This window comes from Mercenaria mercenaria, chromosome 17 (assembly GCF_021730395.1).
Source record: "Mercenaria mercenaria strain notata chromosome 17, MADL_Memer_1, whole genome shotgun sequence".
In the NCBI taxonomy this organism is placed as follows: domain Eukaryota; kingdom Metazoa; phylum Mollusca; class Bivalvia; order Venerida; family Veneridae; genus Mercenaria; species Mercenaria mercenaria.
The window spans coordinates 29,206,706-29,227,177 of NC_069377.1; the positions used below are offsets into that span (position 1 = coordinate 29,206,706).

General features: G+C 36.1%; 1 protein-coding gene across 1 annotated transcript in view; it reads left to right on the plus strand.

Moving 5' to 3' along the window:
- The window catches only part of LOC123535848 (MAM and LDL-receptor class A domain-containing protein 2-like), a 165,256-nt gene that overhangs the window by 26,486 nt on the left and 118,298 nt on the right, over window positions 1-20,472 (plus strand). Inside the window, exons 25-42 of the mRNA XM_053527737.1 lie at window positions 247-390; window positions 1,557-1,712; window positions 2,824-3,083; window positions 5,605-5,692; window positions 7,981-8,112; window positions 8,385-8,525; window positions 10,073-10,338; window positions 11,037-11,121; window positions 12,089-12,280; window positions 14,128-14,390; window positions 14,858-14,948; window positions 15,468-15,611; window positions 16,470-16,729; window positions 17,373-17,544; window positions 18,007-18,147; window positions 18,380-18,639; window positions 19,216-19,300; window positions 20,233-20,412. Coding sequence (XP_053383712.1) covers window positions 247-390; window positions 1,557-1,712; window positions 2,824-3,083; window positions 5,605-5,692; window positions 7,981-8,112; window positions 8,385-8,525; window positions 10,073-10,338; window positions 11,037-11,121; window positions 12,089-12,280; window positions 14,128-14,390; window positions 14,858-14,948; window positions 15,468-15,611; window positions 16,470-16,729; window positions 17,373-17,544; window positions 18,007-18,147; window positions 18,380-18,639; window positions 19,216-19,300; window positions 20,233-20,412 — 3,060 coding nt within the window. The remainder of the gene's footprint in view (window positions 1-246; window positions 391-1,556; window positions 1,713-2,823; window positions 3,084-5,604; window positions 5,693-7,980; window positions 8,113-8,384; window positions 8,526-10,072; window positions 10,339-11,036; window positions 11,122-12,088; window positions 12,281-14,127; window positions 14,391-14,857; window positions 14,949-15,467; window positions 15,612-16,469; window positions 16,730-17,372; window positions 17,545-18,006; window positions 18,148-18,379; window positions 18,640-19,215; window positions 19,301-20,232; window positions 20,413-20,472) is intronic.

A 20,472-nucleotide genomic window follows, 5' to 3' on the forward strand; every position in this document is an offset into this window, starting at 1 on the left:
TGTGGGAGGATAGGGGGTGGATTTTGTTTGTATTTCAAGTTTTACACTCAACTTCTATGAATAACATGAATATATTATTTGTTTTAATATGAATTTTGGCATATTTTGGTTAAATTGTCAAATTCATTCATTTATATGTTTAATTTGTAAAGAAATAAAAGAATTAAATTAGATTCCTGAACATAATTATGCAAAATGAAATGTCCAGAGTTAAATGGTAAAACAGTTGAAAATTTCTGTCATCAGGTGACCAAGGTAATAAATGGAATATTGCATCACTTACTGTACCAGCAAGCAGTGGCACATGGCAGATTGCATTTGAGGGAATTGTGGGAAATGGTTACCAGGGTGATATTGCAATTGACGACTTCAGTGTGACACCTGGCAGTTGTTCAAGCACAGGTCTGTATTGTACTTATGATTTAGATTAAAGTTTGTCTCGTGTCTAAATAGTCCTATATTGCTAACCAAATCTGGTACAAATTTTAAGTGAATATTTGAGCCGTGCCATGGGAAAACCAACATAGTGGGTTTGCGACCAGCATGAATCCAGACCAGCCTGCGCATCCGCGCAGTCTGGTCAGGATGCATGCTGTTCGCTTTTGAAGCCTACTGGAATTGGAGAAACTGTTAGCGAACAGCATGGAGCCTGACCAGACTGCGCGGATGCGCAGGCTGGTCTGGATCCATGCTGGTCGCAAACCCACTATGTTGGTTTTCTCATGGCACGGCTCATTTGATTTAAATTTACCATTACCTGCATGTTTATTGGTGACTGGATCTGATGTATCTTCTGTCTAGTAAATCGTTAGTTCACACTGAGCATAATTTTCCTTTGAATTGTGAACACCTATATTCTGTTTTGAGTCAACAAAAATGCATGCAATTATTTCTTCTTATTGACTATCATTCTTCCATAATCTTTCTGATTGTAGACATTTCCTAAACATCTTCAGAATTCGTATTGAGTTTCAGTTCTTTTGTAACAAGCTGAAAATACTTTTGCCCTGACCAAGAATCAAACTTAGGACAGCAAGCACCTAAGGTGGAAACTACTATGCCCCTATAAAAGCTAGCTCAATAGGAAGGAAGTATAAGTGCACCCCTATACTCTATCCTACTACATACACCATTTTAGAATTTGATCTTGAATTCCAGAGTTGGAACCTCTGTGGGACATTCCAGTGTGTCCTGGTGATTTATATCCACTCATGAGTTATTCATGTTTGGACCAAATGTAACAGGCTGTAAATACTTTAGCCCTGACAGGGAATTGAACCCTGGACCTCTTACACCTAAGTCGGACACAGTCTACCATATTGCTATAAAAGCTAGCATAATAGCAAGGAAATGCAAGTCATGATTACACTCTTCCCTACTACTCTTTTATATTGATACAAATGTGTATGGAAATCTGCAATTTTCAATACTCTATTCATATCCCTATGAAATAGTCATTTCGGACAAAACAGCGTGAAATGTTTTGCTCAAGAGATTGAATAATTTTACACCAGTTAACAAGTTACATCTTGTTTTATTATTTTTTCAATCAACAGGCTCAGGAGCTAAGTCATGCAACTTTGATAAAAAAAATCTTTGTACATGGACGAATGACCATGGTCATGATCAGTTTGACTGGCAGCTGAGACAGGGGTCAACACCGAGTGGACAGACAGGACCAACAAGTGACCATACTCAGGGAAATCCACAAGGTATGTTTCACTTGCTGTATAAATTTGGGTCATGCCAAAGGCGTGAAAAATGGTACCAGTAGCTCCCTTGCATGAAGCTCAGAATCAAAAAAGGGAAATTGGCTTCTTTTCTGTCATACTCTTGTGGCAATGAATGCAGTGAGGTGTCAAGAGTGATTAATATCAGTTTCAGAAGTTGCTTAACAATCGAGCTAAATAACAGCTTCGGTAGTCTAGTTGTAGAGTGTCCGCTTCGAGTGCGGGAGGTTGTGGGTTTGATTCCTGGCTTAAAAAATGGTACTAGAGGCTTTCTTGCCTGGCGCTTAGCATTAAGAGGATAGTGCTAGGAGGTCAGCTTGTTGTCAGTATAATGTGACTGGGTGGATATCATGCCACGTGTCTAAGGCGTAATATTTCAGTGAGGCAGCACTATAGCATTGTGCATTGTACTCACTGCTACAAATAAACACCGTCGTTTATATGACTGAAAAATTGTTGAAAAAGATGTTAAAACCGAACACACACACAGACACACACACAATCGAGCTAAAATGAATTAGTATAAACTATAAATTCAGGTAGGATTTTACAATCTGTTTAAAGCTTTCAATGGAAAAAGGCAATTAATACTGCACAGAGCTACTTGTTTATGAAGGAATCAGAGTCAAGTTTGGAATAAAATTCTGTGATGCTCATAAGTCATGAAAAAGTGTGCAAACTCGCCAAACAGACTTGTGTTTCATACTGTAGGCTCAGAATACTCACTCTGATATACTGAGCAAACTACACATCATCTAGTACATATAGTTTGCTCCAGCGTGGGACTGAAAACTTTGGCCTTGAATCTTTTGTCATAGTATTTGAAATTGGATAAAATATTAATTTCTATGAAAAGTGTTTGAAATGTTACACTTAATATTACCAAAATATATAGTACCTAAAATAATTGACAGAAAGTCACTTTTTGTTCATTATCTATTTAATTAGTTATCAGAAATGCTCGTTGATACATTTCCTGACACCTGTCTCACTGTACGCAATACAGATTTACATGAAGTTCATTTTTGACTGGCATGATGATTTTATACAGTAAATTCCGTGATACTTATCAGCCGCATAATGTTTCTTTAAGGGTCCTACATCTTTATTGAGGCATCTAGTCCAAGGATTACAGGAGACAAGGCTTGGCTTGTCAGTGAGGGATTTTCCACAGGGTCACCAAACTGCCTGTCCTTCTGGTATAACATGAATGGTAACGGTATTGGTGCTCTGAGAGTGTGGGTGTGGGCTCAGAATGGGGCTCAAACCCCTATTTGGGAGCTGAAAGGTAGACAGGGTGCAAGTTGGCGTCAGGGCAGAGTCAACATTCCAGCACAAACAATGCAATACAAGGTAATTATTGAGCTCATTTGAAATGGATGTACCTGTAATTTTGCCAAAAAAATTTCATGTCATATTCAAAGGTAAAGTTTTCCCCGCATCTTATGGGAAGATATCAGTGACAATAGCCAATCAAAAAGGTCAGAAATTGTCATGTGAGGAATGGACATAAAATAAATTTCATTGATATGCGAAAAAGACATATGTGTAACGAAAACACAAATTTTGCACAAAATACATAGTTTTGAGTGTTTGTTAATTAAAAATAAAATGCAATAAATGAATTTATTTGGAATTCTTTTTAAATCATTTAATGCAGTGGAATTGTGTGGTTTTTAAGATAAGTAATGCATGTATATCTTTTTGATGCTGATTTTTTTTTAAATAGTATACTTCTTTCTTGAGATCTCTTTTTTTGAATTTTTTGTTTTTTGTTTCTCCAGAAAAATAGGCATTTTGCAGCTCCATCCTTTTTGAATGAGACCTACAGTATGGTGAAAATTACGGGATTCAGAAAATTTTTTTATAATGAGATCATTAAATGAGATTTCACTAGTAGCTAATTTTTACAGATATTTGGTTTAAGAGCAACTTTAAACTATATTAATGATAAAATGGAGGAATTTTAGAACAAGAAATTTCAATCTGCAGAGGTTGCACTGTACCTCTGTTGTTGTTTTTTTAATCAAAATTAGTTCAAGTAGTTTTATGCATTTGTGAATAGATTGTGTGACAGCTGTTTTTATACTATGAGTGATGATTTTGACTAACTTTTTTGCTACGGTCTGAAGGAGATTTTGACCTCTTTAAGGATTCTAACTGTCCATGAGAATGATTTTGACCACTAGTGAATTCAATGATATTACTACCTCTCTGAGTATTTGTGCGGAGGGGATAATGGCCACCCCATGCATTTTGTTGAAGGAATTTTGATCACAAGTCCAATTTTTTAGCTTAAGGAGGTAGGTTACCTTGTTACAAGGGTAAATTCAAATTAGTTGAACCACAGCATTCTTTTGTATTTCGTGTAATATGAAGTTTTAACTGCTGCAATCTCAATTTTGTTTGTCTCTGTCCCTTTCAAGTTCAATTTTTATCAAGGTTTGAAGAACATGACCCTCCAAAGGTATTTCATATTGAAAGAAGAAGGAAAATACGGATATTTAACACTTTTCAGTGTATTTTAGTTTCATTGAAATCCGTAGAAGTCTGCATAATTGATAATTTTACTAATATGCACGTAAGCTTTCTAATATAAGCTTAAAATGTATATCTCGCGGGGCTCGTGTTTCCATGGTAACGCATTTTCTCTCATTTTTAAACAACTATGTATAAAAATAGGGGTTTTCGACGGCTTCAGCGCCATTCTGTTAATGACCAACATGGAATATTTGGGTAATATTATTAGCAAAATACCAAGCACTTTACATGGTACCCTATTTTTCTTAAAGTTTAAAGTAACCATGGCAACAGAGATGTTTAAAATAGCTTATATCTTGCTTTTTGTCGTAATTTCTTATAAAAAGTATTGAATAAGATTATCTTTCTAGTTGATGTAGCTTTAAAACATATTATTCTAACGTAAGTCATATTTTCGTGTTATTTGCATTTATTCAAACAAATTTCACAGCTTAGAATACTTACAGCAGTACCCCTCGTCTGGAATTTTTCATGGAAAAATCGTTCCGCATGCTGCTACTATTCTCATGGATATTGTTGAAATGAAAATAAAAAGCCGAAGCTGTGTTTCTTAAATAGACCAGTGTCAACGTTTTTAAATTTTACATTTAGATACATAGGTCACGGGCTTCGTTTCCATGGTAACATCAATTAAATTCAAGAAATCACAATTTTCTACTGAAATTTGAACAATTTTAGATCTTAGCTTTAGTACATAAGTAACAAATTATCAACGGAACCTGAAAAATAGGTATTACAAATCAAACTGCTAGATTTTTTATTTGAAAATGACCGTAACAAGTAACCTTTCACCCAACTATATTCCAAATAACATTGTTTATCATCGTCCATTTTCTTACATTCCGCATAACATTTCAATATAACTACATAAAAGAAGCAAAATATTGATTATTATTCAGAGCAAAAGACTCATAAAAAATATTTCAGCAAATAATGGTTATTCGAAAATAGTTAAAATAAAGAAAATGCACAGAATTACGTACTTTCAAGATAAAGGCTATTAATTTTGCGCGGTAACTGACACGTAACGTCATGACGTCAGTGACGTCATTTTAAGGCAACATTGTTTTGAAGCGTTTCTGCGGCAATTTATTCATTATTTCTGCATTATTAAACCATAAAGCATCAGATCGAAGACAGGTTCATGATTTGTTTTCCGAAGAATGAATATAAAAACACATTTAGTTTGTCGTAAACGTCGTCGTAAATCGTCACGTTAGCTTCCGGTTGGACATGCGCACATACAAATATGAAGGTAACCTACCTCCTTAAGTGCTTTTGACCAATTAGACGTTTTTGATATCTCCCATTTATTACTGTAACATTTTTACAGATAATTCTGGAAGGTACTAGAGGGACAAGTTATCTTGGAGATATAGCTGTGGATGATATCAGTTTTACCAACACAACCGCATGTACAAGTATGTGTTTTGATTGTGTAATATCTGTACATTTGTCAGTTCAGACGTACTTCAAGGATTCAAGGAGTTTGCTGCTTGCTGTCATTGCTTATTTTTTTAAATAGAGTCAGCATTCTGGGATGTACTAGTATCCTGGAATGGAATGAAAAAAAGAATAACAGCCATAATCTGCCGTGTTTAGTCAGTGTACAGCTTGTTTCTTAAGTTTAAAGATATTATACCAAATTCAAAATTCTATGATTACTTGTACTGGACATTACAGTAAATCCTGTCTTAAACAGCCAGCCAAGGGTGTGGGAAAAAGTGGTTGTTTACAACAGGTGGCTGCTAAATACAGGTATTTATAGAATAAATGACCATTTTGGGAAATGAGAACAGGCTGCTTAAGACAGCTTGACTGCTAATTAGAGGTGACTGCTTAAGCAGGTTTTACTGTATTTGTTACATTCATTCTTTTTTGTCAATGTGATATCTAAACCTTATATACTCCATTTTTGTGTCTGAAGGAATTATGTCTCCCCCAGGAGACATATTGTTTTTGCCCTGTCCGTCCGTCTGTCCGTCCATCCGTCACACTTCATTTCCGAGCAATAACTGGAGAACCATTTGACCTAGAACCTTCAAACTTCATAGGGTTGTAGGGCTGCTGGAGTAGACGACCCCTATTGTTTTTGGGGTCACTCAGTCAAAGGTCAAGGTCACAGGGACCTAAACATTGAAAACCATTTCCGATCAATAACTAGAGAACCACTTGACCCAGAATGTTGAAACTTCATAGGATGATTGGCCATGAAGAGTAGATGACCCCTATTGATTTTGGGGTCACTCCGTCAAAGGTCAAGGTCACAGGGGCCTGAACATTGAAAACCATTTCCGATCAATAACTAGAGAACCACTTGACCCAGAATGTTGAAACTTCATAGGATGATTGGTCATGAAGAGTAGATGACCCCTATTGATTTTGGGGTCACTTCGTCAAAGGTCAAGGTCACAAGGGCCTGAACATTGAAAACCATTTCCAATCAATAACTAGAGAACCACTTGACCCAGAATGTTGAAACTTCATAGGATGATTGGTCATGAAAAGTAGATGACCCCTATTGATTTTGGGGTCACTCCATCAAAGGTCAAGGTCACAGGACCCTGAACATGGAAAACCATTTCCGATCAATAACTAGAGAACCACATGACCCGGAATCTTGAAACTTAATAGGATGATTGGTCATGCAAAGTAGATGACCCCTAACGATTTTAGGGTCACTCTGTTAAAGGTCAAGGTCACAGGGGCCTGAACATTGAAAACCATTTCCGGTCAGTAACTTGAGAACCACTTGACCCAGAATGTTGAAACTTAATAGGATGATTGGTCATGCAGAGTAGATGACCCCTAACGATTTTAGGGTCACTCTGTGAAAGGTCAAGGTCTAAGGGGCCTGAACATTGAAAACCATTTCCAATCAATAACTTAAGAACCACTTGACCCAGAATGATGAAACTTCATAGGATGATTGGTCATGCAGAGTAGATGACCCCTAACGATTTTGGGGTCACTCTGTTAAAGGTCAAGGCCACAGGGGCCTGAACATGGAAAACCATTTCCGATCAATAACTTGAGAACCACTTGACCTACAATGTTGAAACTTAATAGGATGATTGTTCATGCAGAGTAAATGACCCCTATTGTTTTTGGGGTCACTCCGTTAAAGGTCAAGGTCAGTGAGGCCTTAACATTGATAACCAGTTCTGATCAATAACTAGAGAACCACTTGACCCAGAATGTTGAAACTTCATAGGATGATTGAACACGCAGAGTAGATGACCCCTATTGATTTTGGGGTCAGTCTATTAAAGGTCAAGGTCACAGGAGCCTGTTCATGTAAAATCATTTTTTGGAAATAACTTGAGAACCACTTGACCTACAATGTTGAAACTTAATAGGATGATTGAACATGCAGAGTAGATGACCCCTATTTATTTTGAGGTCACTTGATCAAAGGTCAAGGTCACAGGAGCCTGAACAGTGACTTGAGAACCACTAGGCCAAGAGTGTTGAAATTTAGCGGGATGACTGGACATGCCAAGTAGATGATCCCTATTGCAGTCAACCATCAGTGTCTCTTTGACTTTCGCTCCTGACCCCTATTGACTTCTTGCCTATAGGACTTTGCATTGGGGGAGACAGGTGCTTTTTTACAAAAGCATTTTCTAGTTATAATTGTTACACAATTGTTTAAGCATTTGTTGATTATTCCAAAGCTTAAGACTAAAACACACTTTATTTTGTATAGGAGCACCCCAGAATTCTCTAGCATCAGTTCCAGCTGTGACCCCCAAGGCGGCCACAACAACAAAACAGACAACACGTACAACACCAAAACCTGCTGCTGCGACAACACGGAGATCTACTGCTAAACCTACAGGTATATGAAGTTCAAAACTGCAATAAAATACAAAACAAAAATATAAGATATAAGAAAATTTCATTGCACTCATTTAATCAATGATTTAGCTAGCATATCTTATGTTAAAGTGGGCTCATTCAGTCTATGATTTAGTATATCTTGCGTTACATTTTGCTCAATGAATGATCCATAATACAAATCTACATATTTCCTCAAAATATCGTATTAATTATGGTATGTAGGTAACCAATGGGAATAGCCTTACCAATAAATGCCATTTTATCTAACAGGGGGTAATGGATATCCATGTGACTTCTCATATGACACTTGTGGCTGGACACAGGACAAGACTGAACAATTTGATTGGTCAAGACACAAGGGGAAGACATCCTCTACAGGAACTGGACCATCAGGGGATCACACCACTGGAAGTGAGTAAAATGAATACTCAGATAATGCAAATGAGCCGCGCCATGAGAAAACCAACATAGTGGGTGGGTGACCAGCATGGATCCAGACCAGCCTGCGCATCTGCGCAGTCTGGTCAGGATCCATGCTGTTCGCTAACAGTTTCTCTAATTGATATAGGCTCTGAAAGCGAACAGCATGGATCCTGACCAGACTGCGCGGATGCGCAGGCTGGTCTGGATCCATGCTGGTCGCAAAACCACTATGTTGGTTTTCTCATGGCATGGCTCAAATCTTGTTTTTGTTTTAAGAAGTTCTAACATTCTAGACAGGAATTCAATGTTTGAATTGTATAGCTATGAGGGTACATAGTAATACATTCTAAGGTGGTCCTACAAGTAGTTCCAATTTTAAGGGCTACATTGTTGAAAACTGCTGATTGCCAGTTTAAGAAATAAATAAAGATTCTGTATTTGGAGACCAGTCTAAGAATGCAGCCTTGCCATTGGTCAGTTTCAAAAATGTGTTCAGAAACAACCAATCAGATGCTAGAGTTTAGGGACTGGTCTTCAAACTTACTTTTATAACTTTTGACCTAGCTTGGGAATCCAGTCTGACAATTTCTTACCTTTGTTTTTACCTGCAAATTGACAGCCTGGGGAAACCTGTTTTCCGACCGCAGCGCCACCTGTAATACACCCGAAATATGCGGTTGTATGATAAAGAACGATAACTTCTGAAAGCAATAATCCGTGGCTAAAAATAGAAACGGAATTCTCACGGAAAAGACAGATCGGAATCGTTTACTTACGAAGGTTTCCGACATTTCCGGCCATAGACAAATACCAGCTTGTACCTGTCATAGCTTTTCCAACAAGTTATGACAACTTTTAAATATGTCAGAATAAACTTAAATATGCGTCATAGCTACCAAATGTGTAAGATATTATATCAATTAATGCAGACTAGTGATCTACGAAAATTACCGAATTTTCCACAGAATTGCCTCGTTTTTGTTTCAGACAAGCGCAATAGGATCACATGTTAATCAGGTTATTTATAGAAAATCGATAATCAGTAGTTACATAGAAACACCTCCAGATTTCACCAGGCGTTGATAATATCAGAAACTCGATGAATGCCAATTAACACTAATTAGCACAAATTAAGTGGGATCTTTAATGCATAGATATTAGGTATGATATCTTGTAACAAAGCACAAATATTATCAACGGCTTCCCAGGCTACTTTTGACCCAGTATGAACCACTTCTTATCTGTTTGAACATCGGTATTGAAATAGATGGCCTGTTAAATCAGTAGGAAGAGTGCAATATTTATAAATCAAGAGGTGGTCAGACTGATCCCTGATTATGATAGATGTTCTCCTCCACCGGTTAACCTTGTAGAGAAATTTTCAGTTACTTGTGGAGAACAAGTCAGTACTGGTAGGGAATCTAGGAATACTTGTGTGGTTGATCAGTCACCATTTCTTGACAGAATTAGTACTGAATACTGTACAAAATGGCAATAAGATTTTAGAAATATTTCATTTATCTTCTCAACTACAGGTGGTTACTATGTGTATATTGAGACATCTGCTCCAAGAAGAAATGGAGACAAGGCCCGCCTTATAGGCCCGTCCCTGCAGATATCAGCAGTGCAGGCACAGTGTTTCTCATTCTGGTACAACATGTTGGGAGGAAATATCAAGGCTCTCAATATATATGTGAAACGGGGAAACAGCCTTGGTTCCCCTGTGTGGACAAGGTCCGGTACCCAAGGAGCAAACTGGAAACCAGCACAGATAACAGTGTCTGGGCCAGGACCTATTAGAGTAAGAAATTTTAATTTTTCTGTAGATGTGTAAAGTTAGATTTTCTTTTTAACTGCTGCTTTTGCAGTACTTATCCTTAAATAGATTGAGATTACTTTAACCCTTACCCTGCTAAATTTCTATTATGAACTTATCCATCTTTCAATTTGGACAGTACCATTAACTGTTAAAAGGGGTGCTTATCAAAAATGTACTGACTGAATGGCGAACAGTGCAGATCATGATCAGACTGCATGGATGTGCAGGCTGATTATGATCTACAGTGGTCGCAAAGGCAGAGTCAATCGTGTTTAGCATGATAAGGGTTAAGATCCATTAATTTCAAATGTTTTTCAATAATTTACTTATAGATTTTGCAAGAAATGAATATAATCTATAAAGCATATTAATGGTATGTAGTGGTTGTAGTAAGCAGTTAGATTTTATTACAGTTTGAAGATTGATCAAATTATTTTACTTTTATAGCAAAAAAAAAATGTTTTTCTTTCATATTTTTTTTCTTTCATAAATTTTTCTCCGTAAGTTGTTTTTTGAACAGATTTATATCTACCTAAGATACTTGACATGTTTTTAAAGGATAGAACAGCAGATTTATTCTATCACTTCCCCCATCATTGAAAGATTTTAGCATCACCTTCAAATTGATGGTGTACTGCAGAACAACATTTTGAAAAAAAGATATTGTGTTATTGCTACAGATTGTGATAGAGGGTGTAAGAGGTTCCAGTATCCGTGGTGATATTGCTATAGATGATACCAACATAACTGCAGGAGCTTGTCAAAGTAAGATATTCACCAGTCATATCTGTAGTATGGTTATTGTCAGTAAGATATTCACCAGTTCTGTTTATACTATCTTAATTGTTAGAGTAAGATATTCACCAATTCTGTTAATAGTATCAGTATTGTCAGAGTAAGATATTCATTAGTTCTATTTATAGTATCATTATTGTCAGATATTCACCAGTTCTATTTATAGTATCATTATTGTCAAAGTAAGATATTCACCAGTCATATCTGTAGTATGATTATTGTCAGACTAAGATATTCACCAATTCTGTTTATAGTATCATTATTGTGAGAGTAAGATATTCACCAGTTCTATATATGTATATATATATAGTATCATTATTGTCAGAGTAAGTTATTCACCAGTTCTATTTATAGTATCATTATTGTCAGAGTAAGATATTTACCAGTTCTATTTATAGTATCATTATTGTCAGAGTAAGATATTCACAAGTTCTATTTATAGTATCATAGTTGTCAGATATTCACCAGTTCTTTTTATAGTATCATTATTGTCAGAGTAAGTTATTCACCATTTCAGTTTATAGTATCATTATTGTCAGAGTAAGATATTCACCAGTTCTATTTATAGTTTTGTTTATATATTCATTATTGAGTAAGATATTCACCAGTTCTGTTTATATATTCGTATTTGTCAGAATCTGTTTATAATAATATGTAAATCATCTGATAAAATTGCTATAGAAGATAGACATTGACCTTCACTTCTTCACTAGACATTAATGAAGCTGGGAGCTATTAGGTGAATTTAAGAAACTCTCTATTTGAAGTGATTTTTTGAAATAAACTTCAGTGCTTTTCTTTTTTGCTTTTATGCAGATTACTTTCAAGCCTTAATATTTTTTTTTTCAAAAAGAAGTTGCAAAATCAACATGGGGATCAGGAATTAAGTGGGGAATAAATTTATGCTATTGATAATTTTATAATATTTGTTACACAGGTTTGACCTCCCCTGCCCCAAGTGGATCCCCATCAGGGCAAGCTTCCCGGCTGTCATGTGACTTTGAGAACAGTAATGTTTGTGGCTACAGCAATGCAAGAGGAGATGATTTTGATTGGACAAGAAATGCTGGTTCCACAGGTTCTGCTGGTACTGGACCATTTGCAGATCACACACTGGGTACCAAGTCAGGTGTGTTCCTGAAAAATATTAATTCAAAAAAGACTAGTTTTTACAAAACTTAACCTACTAACAAAACTGCATGATCTGCACTGTTCACCATTCAGTCAGTATCTTTTTGGTAAGCACCCCTTTTAACAGTTAATAGTTCTGTCCAAATTGAAAGATGGACAAGTTCATTATAGGAATTCAGCAGGTTAAGGGAAATTGATTCACCTAAAGAGAAGTAATCAGAGCACTTGTCTTAGGAATGAACAAGAATTTTACACTGGTTGAAGGGATGGATGGAAATATTCGGCTTGAGGGTAACTGTTCAGGTAGTAACAAGGTTCTGCTTAACAGTTACTTGAAAGCCAGATATTTCCATGTGCACCTTCAACTAGTGATACATTCTTTTTCTTTCATAGTTACTGTATTCTTTAAAGGTCCAATACTAAGGAAAGTGAACATTTTAATTTCTTTTAAAAAGCACAGAAACTATTTCATTTTATTGGAAAATGAAAGTTGGTATGTAGAAATTCGAAATAAATCGCAGTATATGTACAATTATTTTTCTATGAAGTATGAAGAAAGTTAAAAAGACCTGGGGGGTCATTCTGTCGATTCATTGAAATTTCAACATAATACACATACATTTCTTTGAGTTCCAAAGACCTTCTGTAAATTTTGACCTGCCAATCTTCATTATTTAGTGTCTTGCAGAAGTCTATGCACTGGCTATGAAAAAAATTGCCAGCTCACTTTCCCTTAGTAATGGACCTTTAATTAACAAAAGAAATGCAAAGAACCAATGTTTTCTTTTAAGTGCTATTTTATTATAGTAGCACATGAATTTATGCAGTATGCCTGTTTCTCATCGATTCGAGCCCTTGTGTTTTAGTAAAATTCATGCCCATGTAGCATGTTCTTCCATCAGAAACTTGTGTCATTTACATATTAAAATGCCTTGGAAAATATTAGTCATGAAACCACTGAAAAATTGAGTAAATACCTGTTTTAATATTTTGCATCAAAAATTGCTTATTTCAAAAGGAAATTACACAGTGGGTAATATTGTGAGCCCAAATTTCAAATTAAAAGCATCCTGAGCATTTTTCTACTGTTGTAACGAGTGAACAAGAATTCAATCTTGATAGAAATTTGCTTTATAGAAATAGACTGTGCAAACATTAACGCTTATTGACCTACCAAACAAAGGGCTCGAATTAATGAGAAAGTTTTAAAATGATGCGGTGTTTGACTTTCAGTTTCGTGCAAAAAAGTACATATAAAAGATGATAACATTGTATTTCATAATGTCCATTTTTAAATGCAAATATTTTTGTAACAACAAACAAAAATTATTTAATTGAACAGGTTTACAAAAATATGCACACCCCTGAAAGATTTAAGAGGCTTGAATCAAGGAGAAAACAGCATATCCGATGATTTACAGCACGGGAGTCATCAAGCACCCTAGGGTGTAAGACAAGTTTATCAAGCACTGGCAATAACACAGAAAATCTTGTCTTGCATGCAAGAATAAATAATCTTCTTTGTTAGTGGAAACAAAATATAAAATACAAAAGGGTTTGTGATTGTATCTTCCTTCAAGATATATGAGCCGTGCCATGAGAAAATCAACATAGTGGCTTTGCGACCAGCACGGATCCAGACCAGCCTGCGCATCCCCACAGTCTGGTCAGGATCCATGCTGTTCGCTTTCAAAGCCTATTGCAGTGAGAGAAACCAATAGCGAACAGCATGGATCCTGACCAGACTGTGCGGATGTGCAGGCTGGTCTGGATCCATGCTGGTCACAAACGCACTAAGTTGGTTTTCTCATGGCATGGCTCAATTATGTTACTTTAATTTATTAGGTCATTATTACTACATTGAGACATCAAGCCCAAGGACTAGCGGACAAAAAGCTAGACTTCTGTCACCATCTATCACAACAACAAGCCCACTATGTGTTTCTTTCTACTACCATATGTATGGTCGAAACATTGGCGCACTGAATGTGTATGTCAGCCAACCGGGTAATGCACTTGGAGTACCAGTCTGGACCAGGAAAGGGAACCAGCAAAATAAATGGACAGTAGGACAATTCACAATGAATTCTGGACAAAATACACAGCAGGTACCAATTATGTTTATATTACTTACTTAATTATACACGTTCAATTCAAATTCAGGCCTTATTGGACAAGCTGATACAACATCTTGTTATATGTCTAAAGGGACGTATTATGTTATGACGCCGGTGTCCATCCATCCATCCGTCTGTTAACAATTTCGTGTCTGCTCTGTAACACTTGAACCCCTTGAAGGATTTCGAAGAAACTTCACACAAATGTTCACCACATCAAGAGCACATGTTTTGGATGGCTTGCTTCAAGGTCAACTTCACACTCAGGGGTCAAAGGTCATACGACTTGTCCACTCTATAACTTTTCAACTGCTCAAAGGAGAGAAAAGAAACGGCACAAATGTTCACCACATCGAGGTGACATGTAGAACGCATGTTTCAGAAAAAATATGTTGGAAAAAAATGAGAAATTACACAGTGCTTATTTATCAAAACTTGCATGAATGTATTCTTTGCAGCTTGTGTTTGAAGGAGTTGTGGGTAATGGTTACCAAGGCGATATTGCCATTGATGATGTATCCGTGAAGACAGGTGCTTGCGGAGGACAAGGTAAGCATGCTGCTACTACAGTCTGAACAATTGTCATAGAGTGTTTTATGTTGCTGTCAGTTGTCTGTCTTTCCATTGTAGAGAGATTAAAAATGTTTTATTTAGTATTGGTAGGTGTTGAAGTCCGCACTTCAGATGGATGGAGCAACAAATTTTATTTATGTCCGTGACATGTGTCATAATTACATCCCCAGCATCCAGTCTAGGCCAACATGGCTGAAAAATATACCAGTGTAAGTAAATCACTCAGCACTGAAGACTAGCCGAAATATCAGCTGTGACCTCGGATCGAATCCGGATCCCTGGCATTATATTCCAACGTGCTAACCACTGTGCCACTGATTCCCTAAAGGTGCATTAAGAGTGTGTTTTAATTAGTTAAAAAATTTTTAATTGAATGTGCCTACAATGGATAATGTGTGAATTGGTAAATTCATGGGGAAAAAGTAATAATAAGCTGCAATGGTTTGTATGAAAAGTCACTTCTTTGTAACTTAACAGCTTCTTACCATCATTTAGGTGCATGCAACTTTGACCAGAACAATCTCTGCACATGGTCCAATGTAAAAACAACCGACACTTTTGATTGGACGTTTCAAAAAAGAGGAACACCCTCATCTGGCACTGGGCCGACTGCTGATCACACACAGGGAAACGGAAATGGTAAAATTCTCTTCATGTCTCATATTAAACAGTATAAGAACGACCAAACTTATGTAGTACAGTTTACTAAATATTTTTTACATTTGAGGTGAAAGAATCACCAAGACAAAGTTTAAACAATAATTAATACAGTTGAAACTCGGTATTTCGAATTCTAAGGGAGCGCGCGTTTTACTTCAAGATAACCTAAATTTGACTTAAAAAGATATTTTGTGTACATGTTTTTTGGACGGGACTAGAAACTATATTCAAGATAGCATGACTTTTGAGAGCGAGCTAGTTCAAGATATTGAGATTCAGCTGTATTTAAAATCAGTTACTGAAAAAAACTCAATATTAAGTTCCCTCTGAACTCTGCAGTCTCCTCTACACATAGCTGCAAATAATTTAATTTAGATTTTTAAAAGGTTATGCCCTTGGAGACAAATTAAACGTCCACTGATTAATGAGCTCAGTGCAGAGTTTTATAATCCACCTTCATGATATAAATAGAGTATATTTTATGAGTGTCTTTACATATTGAATTTATTTAACAAGTTGAATAAAATAAAAAAATGCAAGGCTCTGCCAAGCATTTTATCAATTTTATTCAACGAGTTTAATAAATTCAATGTGGAAAGACATAAATGTAATATTTTCTTTATCACTTGTGTGGTAAATTTAAGTGTATGGCAAAATTATGCCATAAAATAGTACGCCTGTAAATTATTTAGTTCGACTAACGTCTCATACTTAAAAAGACGTCAGTGTCAAAGCTTTGTGAGACTAGTGTAATATCAAAATTATTGTATATAATGGCTTTGTTTGACTTTAACACGACACACTTGATAAAACATGATATCATATTTCTGCATGCAGGATCCTATATCTTCATTGAAACAAGTAAACCACGACACAGAGGAGACAAAGCCAGGCTCCAGAGTGCAATATTCAGAGCAACTGGTTCCTCTGTGCAATGTCTACACTTCTGGTACAGTATGAATGGTAGAAGTGTTGGTACCCTGAATGTTTACCTCTCACAGAATGGTTCCATGGCTACACTGTGGTCTCTCACCGGGAACCAGGGAACTACCTGGAAGTCTGCGCAAGTGTCAGTCCAGAGTAAAACACAATATTCAGTAAGGAAACCTATCTTGTTATTTTAGATTTATCTTGTTGTTTTTTTTACTTTTTATTTTGTTATTTTACTTTTGTCAATATCTGACTTATTTTTTACTGTAATATCAGACATTTTGGTGTGACCAAAATTTCTTGAAATTTAGAAACATTGTTATTTCACGAGTTTAATCTGCTTAAGTCATGAATTTCTCCCATAAAAGAAATTAAAGAAGAGTTTTCATTAAAACCTGTTTTTTCAGAAACTGAAAAAAATACTAAATTAGTAATAATTAATGTCTTGTGAATATATCTGCATAAAAGCATAGTTTCTTTTGTTTTGACTTTAGTTTAGAGTATCCTTTGTCTTAGCATTTTGCTTTGGTTCTAGGAAGATACATATTTCATGTATAATCTATTTAAAAACAAATTGTGTCAGATATAACCCAGCATGTCAAAACTGCCAGTTTTAATCTTTTCACAGAGTTAAATGTTCTCTAAGGCTGAAGCTTTTTACCTGAGTACCTTTTTTGTATAAGACTGTAAAAAGTTTGCAGTTTAATGCACTGAAAAATTTAAGAAATATGTTCTCTACCACTGTTAGTGGGGGAAGATGATAACAAATGAATAACCCAAATATAGTAATTATGTATCTTCTTTTTATAGATCATATTTGAGGGTGTGGTAGGCACTAGTTACCTAGGTGACATTGCACTGGATGACTTGTCATTCTCAAGTGGCAGGTGTTCATTGAATCCCTCTAAAGCAAGACCAGCAGGGGCAACAACTCCTCCACCAACAACATCAGCAGCTACACCTGTTGTTACAGCTACTTCCTGTAAGATTACAGGCTCTCAGGTTATAAAACTAAGTTTGGGGACCAGTCTGAAATATCCAGCAATCTGATTGGTTGTTTATTGGAACTATTCTGAAACTGACCAATGGCAAGGTTGCATTTTGAGACTGGTCTTCAAGCTGAAGTTATAATGTTTTACCCAGAATGTTTAATATATAGCTGCAAGAAATTGATTTTTTGTTCTGTTTAGTTTTCCTGCTAGAGATTTTTAATTAAAAGTCTGTCCTAAATTACTTCTATGTACATAGGATATTTCTGTAAAATCACTTACATTCCTTGGGACTTACTTTTGTGGATTTTGTGGGTGCTTGAAATCTCAATATCATACACAAAGAAATAAACCGATTTTGTACATTTTGTTTAAAATTTCAAATCCATTATTCAAATCCCCAAACGATCATGAACGAAAATTGTAACTTTACATTTACTTTTTTTTTTCTTTAGTGCCTAGTTCTTTCAACTGCAACTTTGAAAGTAACACATGTGCATGGACCCAGGATAAAACGGACAATTTCGATTGGACAAGACACCAGGGGAAAACAGCCTCGACAAATACTGGACCATCAGCTGATCACACTACAGGACGTAAGTGACCTTCACCTTTGTTAGCGGAATTTCAGTTATTTCATTTTAGTTAATATATTTTGTGTATGTACCCCTATGTACTGAATAAGATAATTTTGATTTGTTGTATATTTTAGATTTATATGAAACTTTGATTTATTTATTACTGTCGATATTTTGTGCAGTTGACAGGTGTAAAGTTCAACACAGGTTTGCTTGTCTGATTTAGTCAAAACTTGCTTATCCATTACAGATGGATATTACATGTATATTGAGGCATCTAATTTGCGACCCAATGCCAAAGCTCGTCTATTAAGCCCAAGGGTTCAGCCCCAGCAAGGACCAAGATGTCTAAAATTCTGGTATCATATGTATGGAGCCCACATCAACACTCTCAATGTGTACGTGAAGTCAGGATCCAACCTGGGTAGTGCTGTTTGGACACGTAAAGGAACTCAGGGTAACAGATGGTTCCAAGGATCTATCGTCATAAATACTACCGCTGGCTATAATGTGAGTCATCTGTAAATCAAAGTAAATTATAACTATTTCACATTACAGTTAAACCTGTCTAAGACCACCTTTTGGAGAACCAAAAAGTTTGTATTGTTTTTGTTGGGTTTTGATGGCGGAGGAAGACCCCATGTGCCCCTCCATACCTTCCGTAGCTGGATGGCCTTCTCACATTCATGAAGATTTCAATGCCCTGAGTGAGGCTTTAACCCCCATTGGTGGGAGGAAAGTTATTCATGGTCAGTGATCTTAGCCGCTTGGCCACAGAGGCCCCGAACCAAAAAAGTTGTATTTATTTGAGGGTAATCTGTATTCAGAGAGAATTAAAAAAGTGTTCTTTAGAGTTGGATGATTTCTGTTCACAGGTGGTCTTTTGAAAAGGTTTCACTGTATAAGTCTCATTATCTAATTTCATAGAAAAATATGAAATATAAATCCATGAAAATTTCCAAAAATTGGCATGCATTTTTTCCTTGGGCAGCTACTTCTTAAGAAAAATAAGTTTTATTTTTAGCATTTGATACATGATTTAGATTTTTTGAAACTATAAAAAGACATGTCTCTTATTTATTGTAGGTTGTATTTGAAGCTCTTAGAGGCGTTAATTATGCTGGAGACATAGCTATAGATGACATTACACTGGCTAATGGTGCATGTGCAGGTTAGTGAAGGCCATAATTTGTCAGCTATTTTGAAAATGATAATTTTATTTCAATTCAAGCTTGAAGATTAAAAGGCTAAAAATGAGCCGCACCATGAGAAAACCAACATAGTGTTTTTGCGGTCAGCATGGATCCAGACCAGCCTGTGAATCCGTGCAGTCTGGTTGGGATCCATGCTATTTGCTAACGGTTTCTCTAATTGCAATAGGCTTTGAAAGCAAACAGTATGGATAGGCAGATGCGTAGGTTGGTCTGGATCCCTGCTGGTCGCAAAGCCATTATGTTGGTTTTCTTAAGGTGCGGCTCAAATATTGAGTGCATTGTAAGTGTTGTGTTTTACTATAATGAATGAAGTGAATTATTACCATGTCTGAAAGTGTTTATTTTTTCCCTACCTAGTGGGAACAGACGAGGATATCTTGTTAGTAAGCCATGTTAAAATTTCGCAGTGGAAAAGCCAAGATTTATGCTCACATTTATAATGCCAGTATTATGACATCATAAACTACGTGCACAATTTTACGATTTACAATATCTTCAACATTTTTTGCAAAAATTTTGTGTAGGCAAGAAAAAGAATCGTATGTGTCTCCTTGTGTTAGACATGCATTTTCCCAAATCTGGACAGCAGGGATAAGAAACCTGGCTAGCACTTGGTTTCTCAGTCCCCACTGTCCTTTGTTGTGAAAACCCTGTCATGCACCTTTAGACATCATGTAAAATCCTTACAATGTGTATAATATAACAATAACAATTTTATATAGATTTTGAGGGAGGATATATTGATATCAAACTTAAATTCAAAATTAATAGATGGAATTTTTAACTTTGATATGAATAAACAGTAAGTAGTATTGTATTGTTTCATTTTATTTCAGTATTCTGTAGTCTATGAGACTGCTTAATGTACAATTTTGAAATCTTTTTTTAGCAACCAATCCCACACAGGGACCTGGTAGTACCGTGCTTAACACATGCGACTTTGAGAGTAACCTGTGTGGCTATACAAATGACAAGTCAGGGGACAATTTTGATTGGACGAGGCAGACAGGAGGAACTTCCTCGCGTAACACTGGACCCAGCTCTGATCATACACTAGGAACCAGATCAGGTAAAGAATTGTTTGTTTAATCTCTGTCGATTTAAATTTTAACTTGCATTCATTCCAATT